The 10,959-nt window shown below is 39.7% G+C and overlaps 1 protein-coding gene and 2 long non-coding RNA genes across 3 annotated transcripts in view; 1 reads left to right on the top strand and 2 right to left on the bottom strand.

Moving 5' to 3' along the window:
- LOC116695223 (uncharacterized) overlaps positions 1 to 2,932 on the top strand; it is a 4,070-nt gene extending 1,138 nt beyond the window's left edge. Inside the window, exons 2-3 of the long non-coding RNA XR_004333388.1 lie at positions 209 to 213; positions 2,923 to 2,932. This is a non-coding gene — a long non-coding RNA (uncharacterized LOC116695223). The remainder of the gene's footprint in view (positions 1 to 208; positions 214 to 2,922) is intronic.
- Positions 2,933 to 4,814: 1,882 nt separating this feature from the next.
- On the bottom strand, positions 4,815 to 5,593 carry LOC116696233 (putative nuclease HARBI1). Its single transcript, XM_032527062.1, has 3 exons — positions 5,469 to 5,593; positions 5,271 to 5,382; positions 4,815 to 5,185 (listed from the first exon to the last, which is right to left on the bottom strand). The coding sequence occupies exons 2-3, from the start codon at positions 5,380 to 5,382 to the stop codon at positions 4,815 to 4,817; spliced, it is 483 nt and encodes a 160-aa protein (XP_032382953.1). The 5' UTR covers positions 5,469 to 5,593.
- Positions 5,594 to 6,843: 1,250 nt separating this feature from the next.
- Positions 6,844 to 10,959, bottom strand: part of LOC116695217 (uncharacterized) — a 21,366-nt gene continuing 17,250 nt past the window's right edge. The window contains exon 3 of the long non-coding RNA XR_004333382.1: positions 6,844 to 6,854. This is a non-coding gene — a long non-coding RNA (uncharacterized LOC116695217). The remainder of the gene's footprint in view (positions 6,855 to 10,959) is intronic.

Raw genomic sequence — 10,959 nt, 5'->3', positions numbered from 1 at the left:
TGTGGCTGCCAGTCTGAGTGAGCAAGCATCGCGTGTTTTTGATCTTAGACACAAACACATCAGGAGCTTCCTTATCTCTGACAAACTTACAGAAATCATTTTTTTTCTTCGGAAGCAGCCCATCTTTCAACATTTTACACACACACATGCATTTGGTTCATGCATATTCACAAGACCTCAGTTTGTAAGGACACAGGGGCCCCACAAGGAACAGTTCTGGGCCCGTTCCTGTTCACTCTCTACACTGCAGACTTAACCTATCACTCAGGATACTGCCACCAAAAGTTCTCTGATGACTCCGCAGTTGTTGACCTCATCACAGATGGGGACGTTTTCTGTTGCACGACAAAAAAAAACGTTTGAACGTACACATGTTCCACCAAAACAAGTTCCTCCCCGAGGCTCCACAGGACCATCAATCACGCATTAGGGTGACTGTGTTACACACCACCGGTCAGCCGGTGCTAATGTAATGTCAACATTTGTCCCTGCATAGATCTCTGTTTACCATTTACATCTTCAACAACGTTGACGTAAAGGTTATACACATGAGCATACCTCACAAATATTCTCTCAAAGAGAAACATTGCGGGGGAGTCTTCTTAGAACTTGCTGCCAAATGTTTGAATTTACATGTCATTCAACAAGGAGCACACCCACAGTGTTTAAAGGGACAGGAGGGAGGAGACAGGTCTCATGTACATGATCTCCTGTTGTTTAGAGTTAGGGAACATGATCATTAAATCTTTGCTTAATACTGGAAATAGGATTGGTGCAAGCTTGATAAGGTGACTTGTCTATAAAGTGCCAATAGCGAAGCTCACCCTGGTGTTAAGTTTCACATGTCTCTAAAGGAAGCGGAAGAACCACTGGTTAGGGCCAAGCCATTTCTCATGATAGCTGCCAGTCCCATTGATTCATATTAATCATAACAATGTCCCAGAGCAAATCAATTACAGAGGAGTAGCTTGACGTGTGAATGGGGTTAACCCTCATGTCGTCCTTTGGTCAAATTGACCCGTTTTTTCCTACATCACTGTTCTTTTTAACAACCCAAAACTTGACTGATTTCAAACAACACTCTTACTTTCATTCATTAAGGGGTGTCTTATTCAATTTTATAGTATTTGGAAAAAAATTGAACAACTTTTGAAATAGTATGGAGTAAAAGTTGACATATTTCAGTCTGTGATTATCTATTAACATCCACTTCTTTAATTTTAGTCTAAATAATTCCTGATTCTACTTTTCTAACTCAAACATTAGGTATAGTTTCCTTTAAAGGAGGTTGATTGACCATAAATTCCAAATAGAACTGTAAAACTACAGTTAACAAGTTAGTGTTACATTGTGTTGAACGTCAAAAAAGTGTCAGACATTAGAAAAACTTCTGAAAAAAGGGACAAAAACATAAGGAAAACCCAAAAGTGTTGATTTTAAATTTTGACAAGAAGACAACACAAGGGTTAAAATGGCATCATCTCTGTTAATGTGCATATAAAAAAAAAAATAAAGGCAGAACAACAACATTTTTTCCCCACTTCCCATATGGAATCAAGAGATGCGTTTCTAGTCAAATACTTTTATGTGCATTGATAAAACATTTTCAATTCTGCAAAAAATCAAAGTCCGGCTCTCTTGAGGTGTTTTTTGTCTTTGTGGGGCGAAAAAAGGGTCGACACTGATATGGAACACCTTTTGTTGAATAAATTTCCCGGATATTCCCGTAACGTGTTTTTGTGTACGGACAACATGAAACATGAAACTCTCTCATGGATGTTTTGACGGCATAGGCCTCTTGCTATGTTTCTGGTCAGCAACCTCTACTCCTCTACTCTGTTTACTGGAGGGTCAGCGCCATGCGTAGCCCATAGCGCCAAATTCTGACCCGACTACACTGTAGCCCAGATCGGTTGATGAAAACACGGCTAATTCGCATGTTGTGTTTTTGTGACATTTTAAAAGTTCTTACACGGAAACACGCCTTATGTTGCTCTCGTAAAATGACGAGGGGAAGGTGCACATTCCTCTTGCTCATCTGAGCAACAAAAAAATGCTTTTCACTTGTTTGTTTCTGCTTACACAACCAGTATAATTAGCTTCAAACAAAAGATTGATGACAGCTGGGTCAAAGTGGCACTCATTACAGAGGTCCTCCCTGATTGGCCACACACAGCATGCGTGTTTGGGAAGACAGCGATCAGAGGCGTGCACCACAAAGGGAGATTGGTGGTTTAGGGAAGTATGTGCAGTCTAAAGCCAGGTAACATTTAACCCTTGTGTTGTCCTTGGGTCAAATTGACCCGTTTCAAAGTGTTTTACATCAGAAATGTGAATTCCTTTCAACCAAATTGCCCACAAATAACATGGATGATTCCATACAATGTTCTTCAGGTAAAATTTATGATTACTTTGGGGTGTTTTATTTGATCTTATAGCATCAGAATTTCTTTTTTTTTAATTGTTTCAAAACAGTATCCAGACTAAACTTTGAAATCTACCCATCTGTGATCCACTCAACATCCTCTGATCTTAACTATTAGTCAAAATAACTCGTAATTTCTGCCTTTTTTGACTAAAAACGAATGTATAATATGATATAAATGAGGTTTGTTGACCAGGAATTCCAAAAATAAGTGTAAAACCTATTATTAAACCAGCTTTAAACCAGCTCAGGTTTTTTTTTTAAGCGCCAAAAGCATGGAAAAACGGACAAATAAATCAGAAAAAGCAACAAAAACCTTGAAAAAACGAAATTTTGACCTGGGGCCTATTGCACGAAAGTAGAATAAAGATATCCAGGATAAGTGATAAAGCGCAGCTTGACTTAGTGTGATCTGCTCATTGCGGCTTAATCGGTTGCACGTTTGCTGAGCCAGGATAAACAGGTGGAGCTATGTCAAGCCAGGTGTAGATAGCCAGGATAAGTGCACGTTCACGGCTTTCTCAAATAGACCACGTTATCGATCACAGATTTACTGATGCAGAGATGGAGAAGACGCGTGCGGCATATTTCTCCCCTTCTGAGCAGCAAGTAATCATGGAAACTTATGAGGAGGTGAAGCATATAATATGCAAAAAAGGAAACACGGCTGCTGTTATTAAGCAGAGAGAAAAAGCTTGGCAGACAATCGCGGACCGACTGAATGCGAAGATTTAAAAATATCTACTTACTCGAAAGTTGTACACTCCGTTTTAATTCCTTTAATTATTGTTTTATGTGGTTTTTTTGCTGTATCTGTGTTTATGTGACAAATGTGCTGGTATTACTGTAAAATGTATTTGAGTAGCCTACAATGTAAAGCACGATAAATTAAAACAAACTATTATTTAGCCTACGTTTCCTTAAAAGGGAGCAGAGGGAATTACTGTCTGCGAGAATATGTTTGCACAAATCTCTATAAACCATGTCTAATTCTAAGTTTCTTTCTACAATTAATATTCATACAGAACAAACATGACTGGACAAAAAAGATCCTGGCAACAAGTCAAGATAAAATATAAAAACATTTTGCAGGCTGGTAAGTTTCTTAACGGTTTGCAAATGGTATGTAGAAATTACTTACAATATACTTGCTCACATATTTTATCTAAACTGATTTTAGCAGTTAAAAAGAAGGCTCATTTATCTGGCACTGGGGGGGGGGCACCAGCTCCAGACTTCACCCCAGCTGAGGAATTGGCCCTTGTTTTAAACGAAGGAAGGCCTGTTATGGAAGGGATTCAGGGTGGGACATCCACTGACTCTGTTCCACCTGCAGACACCGCCCTCTTCATACAAGGTACATTTTCCAGTACTGCACATCAAACACATTCACCCATTTATACGGGCATATGTGGACTGTCTTGCCTTGTTTTGCCTTGCAGTGTCCGGGGACACAATTACTCTCCTGCCACCAGATGAAGATCCAGTGAGTATTATTCATTAAAAACGCATGGCTTTACACATCTCGTTAATACAAATTCTATTCAATATGGCAGGGGGAAGGAGCTTCTGCAGCATGGGAAGGGGCTTCTGCAGCTGACGATGAGGAGACTGTGTCACTGGATTCCAGAAGGCCTGAGGTATCATGGAAATAATTATTTAGCCCATAATGGATGACAAGTCAGTTCAGTGTATTATTTGTTCCAGAAGGTCAATTTGTATGCAGCAGAAAGACATCACATGAGAAAAAACACAAACCACGCAACAATTAACACAAGTCAGTTACAGTCACTGATGATATATATTTGTAACAGGATCCAGATGCAGTACAACCCGACAGCCAGCCTGGCAACATAGTAAGTATGGACTAAAGGAAAATTAAATTACAATTCCTGCAGTGCTAATCAATGGATGGTTTACAGAATTCACAGACTGTTAGATGTCTGTACACCCAACACCTGAAAAAGCAGATTGAGCTGGCTGATGCACAGATAGCGGTCAGTAAAAGGAGTCTCGAGGATTTGGATCTTGGCATTGAAATAAAGAAAAAAACACTAAGAAACCTGGATCTGGAGATAAGAAAACTTGAAAAAGAAGTAAGTGACTTCAGTCCACACTTCAAGCATATCTGTAAAAATGTATTGATTTTGTTTTTCTTTCCCCAGCTCCAAGCTGACAAGTGACAGCAATAAAATAAAGAGCTTACGCAGCATTGTGGAGTTCCCTGTGTGATGAATGTACACTATGTAGGCAAGGTTATTGGTTCAGTGAGGTGAGACAAAATGTGAAAGGTTATGAAACCAAAGTAAGCTACTATAATAAAAGGATTAGGTCTAATTAAGGAGTAACACAAAATATCCTTTTTATTAGAGAAGGACAATGACAACAGTCATTTAAAATAATGAATGTACTGGTCTCTGACCAGCCTGCCATTGATGTCGTCTGGAAATATGGCGGCATTGTCCCACTCAATCTCCGGTGCCAGTGCAGGAGCACTTTCCTTCCTCAGACAGGCAATATTATGAAGAACGGTGCAGGCGACAGTGATGTCACAGGCCCTTTCTGGAGTGACCCTCAGGTGGCGGAGACACTGAAAACGTGCTTTAAGAAGGCCAAATGCCATTTCAATTCGGGCCCGTGTTCTTGAATGGGCAAGATTGTATCCTCGCTGTGCTGCTGTCTGAGGGTCTGCAAGGGGGGTGAGAAGGTACGTCTCACAGGCATAACCCTTGTCTCCCAGAAGAACACCAGAGAATTCACCTGAGAATACAAAGTGTAATCATTACAACTACACATAAGTAAACCTTTTGATGCAATTGTGCAGTGAAATGTGTGTGTGGCCTACCTTGTGAAAGTCGATGGGAGATGGTACTGGACCTAAAAATTCGGGAGTCATGGACAGACCCAGGCCACTTTGCCTTCACATTCGTAAAGATGCAGGAAGCATCACAGATCATCTGAAACAATGCAATGTTGCCTATTCAATAAACATTTAATACACGGAATACTTTTGGCTAGTTGACAGTAATTATATACATTTTACCTGAACATTGATACTGTGGAAGGATTTTCTGTTGACATAATCTCCCTCATGGACCCCTGAGGGGCGTTTAATTCGGATTTGTGTGCAGTCCAGCGCACCGATGACATTAGGGAAAGCTGTAACACATAATAGTTTGAGTATCTGGTGAGTGTTAACATAACACTTTTTGTAATCAATAATTCATTTTACCTGCAATCTTGTGGAACTCCTCTTTGATGTAACACATTCGTCTGTGGCCAGGGAAGGTGATAAATATGTGTGCCAAAGACTTCAGGGCTAAACACACACTTCTCACAGTTCGGCATATAGTGCCTTTATTTAATGTCTCAGCATCTCCCACGGCGTATAAAAACATGCCGCTCGCAAAAAAGCGCAGTGCCACACAGACCATCTGTGGGACGGTGAGAGCATGGCTTCGCGCTGTGCGGTGCTGAATCTTTGGACCCAGCAGTCGGCACAAATAACTGATCCCATCTCTGGTAAATCGATACCTCTCATGCAGATACTCATCGGGAATCGCTAAAGGGTCCGATCTGTCTCGAAACACCCTCTCACATCTGAAAGCACGTCTCAAAATCAGAGCTTCTTCGTCTAACACGTCGTTCAGAAATGGGCATGCCATGGTGCAGGAAGAAACACAGGTGAATGAGACTTTATATATCGCCCTCATCACTCACTTTATTGAAATCACCGTTGCAACTTTATCAACCATTTCTAACATCTAAACAAATGCTACAGTAGCCTAGGGTTCAAATCAAACTCGTGACAACAATAGTGACAAAGTAATGCATGTTAATAAAAATAAAGCAGAACACATGCAGAAGACAACGGAATAACTATTAAACACGTTTATTTCGGATCAGACGGCAGCTGATTTGACACATGAGACTCCAGGATTAATCTTAGCCTGGCTGTTAGCCTGCTCTGGACCAGGCTAGCCGCAAAGAATAAATCGCCATGGTAACTTGGCTGGGCTTAATTCAATCTGGTTTCGTGCAACCGAGTCCAAGCTAAATTCATCCAGGATAACATGAATATCCCGGCTTAATCCCTTATCCTAGTTTCGTGCAATAGGCCCCCGGAAGGACAAGTTCACGGTTAACGGGAGGACAACACAAGGGTTAAGTTAAGTAATGTTTATTCTGGTTTTGATATATTGTGTTATAAATACAAATATATAATTTGCACTATGATACCAATGAACCTTTCTGCATTTTTTCCACACTGCTCCTTTAACCCTCATGTTGTCCTCGGGTCAAAGTGACCTGTTTTCTTACATCAATATTCTTTTTAACTACTCAAAATAGCATGATTAATTCCACACAACGCTCTTACTCTCAGTACTTTGGCAAGTACAAATCTCTACTTTCATTAATTTTGGGGCGTCTTATTCCATTTTATAGCATTTGAAAAACCAATTGAATTGGTTTTGAAATAGTATTGAGTAAAAGTTGACATAGGTCAACACATAGAAGTGTTTTACGGTGTATGTTGATCCATCAACATGCATTCCTTCAATTTTAGTCTAAATAATTCCTAATTTCTGCTTTTCTAACTCAACCATTAGGTATAATTTCCTATAAATGAGGTTTATTGACCATAAATTCCAAATCAAAACTGTAAAACTAAAGTTAATAAGTTAGTCACGTAGTGTTGAAAATGTCAAAAAAAAAGTGATTAACATTGAAAAAAAGCGTCAAAAGTGTTGAAAAAAGGGACAAAAACCCAAGTTAAAAACATCAATAAAAAGCATAGATTCTCAATTTTGACTGGAAGACAACACAAGCGTTAAACATGCTACAATCTAACTTTATTTTTGTTCTATGCCTGTGTGCGTGGATGTCAAATGTCTGTGGGCCTATGTATGTACTGTCTGTGTATGTTTGTGTATAAGCTATTGGACATCTTAATTTCCTTCTGTATAAATAAAGTATCGCTATATCTATGTCTGTCTCTATCTCTCAGTGATGTAGAAAATCTGAGAAAGAACACTGTTTTAGTGTATTTGCAAGATTGTTGTTGCTCTAACTGATGTTGTGTTTGTTGAGTTCTCCGGACATGTGTCCTCACTGGCTCTGAAAAAAGCTTATATAAATCATACGTTCATTTACTATATTATCAACCCTTGTATTGTCTTCCGGCGACAAAATGAAAAAAAACCCTGTTTTGGTCACTTTCTTTCAACATTATCATCGCTTTTTCCGACATTTTAGTTACTTTTTTAATGCTTTTTTATGTTTTTGGTTTTTTTTATTTTTACCTGAAAACAGGACAACATCAGGGTTAATCAGAATGATGTTTACGTTATTATGAAATGCGGTGTAATTCGTCCAAACCTCAACGTTAACACTTTGGCTGATGTTTTATTGGTCTTGATTGAAGTCAGGGCCAAAAGGATAATATTCAATAACACGGAGTGAAATTCTGCCAGAGTGAGTGAACCGCACCGACAGTGAGCAGGATAAAGGAAGATTGAGGCTGAAACGCTGCCAACACAAAATACATGTTTAAAACGTTGCAGCTACAAGAATAGAAGAGGAGTTCTTTGTTATTTTCAAAGTGTCTCAAAAGTCAAAGACACAGTCCGGTATTGGTTCATAAAAAACACAGGTGTATGTGCTTTTATCATTTCTTAACTCTCTGTACTGTGGGAGCATTAAGCTGAACCACACACACACACACACACACACACACACACACACACACACACACACACACACACACACACACTAGAGAGTGTGTTTGTTAAGATCTAATTGGGGATAAATATCATGATAATGACTTTAAAACAATCCTTCTATTCATACATATCTGTATCAGTTATGACTTTAATACATGTTATCTGTGTCACACTTCTCCACAAATTGTGTATGTATCATGTGCTGTATTGTTTTAACATGATAGCATGCAACCATGAAACACTAAAAAGGAAAAGGACAACCAACTGACCAGTGTGGGAACTCTCCTCCTGCTGATTCTGCAAAGTGGCCGGTCAACATTTTCAAAAGTGAACAACAGAGAAAACATTGAGCAAAAAATAGGAAGAATGAACATCAGTTTTGATCCTCACTACAGAGACGAGCCGGACCATTTGTCAGAGGAGGCAGCAAGGCAAGCAGGGAAGGATTGTACTCCAGCTGAGACCTGACCTCCTGTTCCACTCCGACAGAACAGGACCACGGGGCCCTGCAGAGAGTGCTTCGTTCAGCTGAACACACAGTAGACAGAGACCTACCTTGCCTCTGTATATTTACACCAGACGCTGCTAGAATAAGGCTTAGAGGGTCCTTAAAGCTGCAGGAGGTAGAATTGCACAAAAACGCTAGAATTTAAAGTAAAGTGAGACTTCTTCCTGCTGCTTTCCCTCTCCCTTCTCAGTTACAAGCTTATTGAGTTATTGAGAGGGGTTCACACAGTTCCCTGTAAGAGAAGTAATTATTTGGGCACCCGGGTAGCTCACCTGGTAGAGTGCGCGCCCATATTTCACCCATGTATATTTCTTTTGTTTGTGTGTGTGATTGGTCCCTTATTTTGTGTCTGTCTGTGTGTGTGTGTGTGTCTGTTTGTGCCTTACTGTTTCTGCATATGTTGTTTTGTCTCCCTTTCTGTGATTTTGTGCCTTGGGGCGCGTTCCTATGCCCCAGTTTGTTGTTTGTAACTGTTTGTGAATGTTATGTTTACATTTTTGTTCTGAATATGAAAATAAAAATTTGATGACAAAAAAAAAACATGTATAGAAGTTGGCTTCTACACGCAGCGGCCGCAGGTTCAACTCCGACCTACAGCCCTTTGGTGCATGTTATTTCCCCTCTCTATCCTTTCGTGAATTCAGCTCTCCTATAAAAAATAAAGGCCTAAAATGCCCATAATATAATAAAAAAAAGCATCAAAAAATTGTATTCATTTCAATGGCGTTACATAGAGGTAATTCTATGATAATTACTGCCCTGTTTTTTTTTCTTCTTGTATCTTGATCGCAGCTGTGAACTACCGGATGGTTTCACACCACCACCTCCGGTTAGATGGCAGCAGTCGAGAAGAACCCGGGTGACGTGATAGGAAAGTTAAACCTGATCAAAGAGCCAAACGTGCTAAGCTAAAGGCTAACCCCTGCAGACAAGCTCTCCCATCAAATGTCCACTCCCTGGACAATAACCTGGACCAAGTTTTTACACAGTTTGCATGCTCTATGTACTGTTTATAGATGGGCACGAACATATAATCTAATCTAATCTAATAATTTAGCCTTTAATTAGTTGCAGCCTTGAAACTTTGGCAACGGCACTTACAACAAAGGAACTGATACATGCATGTGCATGTGTAAAACAGCCAATAGGAACGCGTTCTCACTCTGAAAGGACCTGTGAGTGGCCAAAGTCTCACATCACAGGCTAGATTGTCTAAAGCCTGAATACAGAGTCAAGAGGAGATGTAGGAGTCTCCCAGAACACTTGAATTACAATGTGACGAAAGATTACTATGGATTTTTTGCCCAGTGGAGCTTTATCAGACAGCTACAGCTGATTCAGAACGCTGCTGCTCGAGTCCTCACTAAGACCAAGAGACTGGATCACATCACTCCAGTTCTGAAGTCTTTACACTGGCTTCCTGTGTCCAAGAATTGATTTCAAATACTCTTGCTAGTTTATAAATCCCTTAACGGTTTAGGTCCAAAATACATTTCTGATCTGCTACTACACCATGACCCCTCCAGACCTCTCAGGTCATCTGGGACAGGTCTACTTTCTGTCCCCAGAGTCAGAACTAAACAGGGTGAAGCAGCTTTCAGTTTCTATGCTCCTCATATCTGGAATAAACTCCCAGAAACCTGCAGATCCGCTGCTCCTCTCAGTTCTTTTAACCCTTGTGTTGTCCTCGGGTCAAACTGACCCATTTCTAAGGGTTTTACATCAGAAATATGGATTTCTTTCAACCAAATTGCCCAAAAATAACATGGGTAATTCCATACAACATCCTTCAGGTAAAATTAATGATTACCTTCATTGATTTTTTGGGTGTTTTATTTAATCTTATGGCATTTGAATTCTTTTTTTTTAATGGTTTCAAACCAGTATCTGGACGAAACTTTGACATCTACCAATCGTTGATCCACTCAACACCCTCTGATCTTAACTATTAGTCAAAATACTTCCTATTTCCTGCCTTTTTAACTAAAAAACATACATATAATTTGATGTAAATGAGGTTTGTTGACCATGAATTCCAAGAATAAGTGTAAAACCTGTTATTCAATTGGCTCAGGTTTTTAAAAAGAGCGCCAAAAGCTGGAAAAAGTGAGAAATAAATCAGAAAAAGCAGCAAAAACATTGGAAAAGTAAAAAAACAAACCTGGAAGGGCAAGTCCATGGTTAACGGGAAGACAACACAAGGGTTAAATCAAGGCTGAGGAGCTTTCTTTTTGACGCTGCATTGCTTTAAATGAATGCTCATTTCTTTAAATTTCTCATGCTGCACTGTAACTTTTATTCTT

Source organism: Etheostoma spectabile, chromosome 9 (assembly GCF_008692095.1).
Source record: "Etheostoma spectabile isolate EspeVRDwgs_2016 chromosome 9, UIUC_Espe_1.0, whole genome shotgun sequence".
NCBI classification, from domain to species: Eukaryota; Metazoa; Chordata; class Actinopteri; order Perciformes; family Percidae; genus Etheostoma; species Etheostoma spectabile.
This window is presented reverse-complemented; position numbering and strand designations above follow the sequence as displayed.

Excerpts from the sequence above, each read along its gene's own strand:
- LOC116696233 (XM_032527062.1), bottom strand. The coding sequence starts at position 5,382 with ATGATCTGTGATGCTTCCTGCATCTTTACGAATGTGAAGGCAAAGTGG. Across the intron at positions 5,186-5,270 it reads CTCCCATCGACTTTCACAAG|GTGAATTCTCTGGTGTTCTT; the intron begins GTAGGCCACACA and ends TTGTATTCTCAG.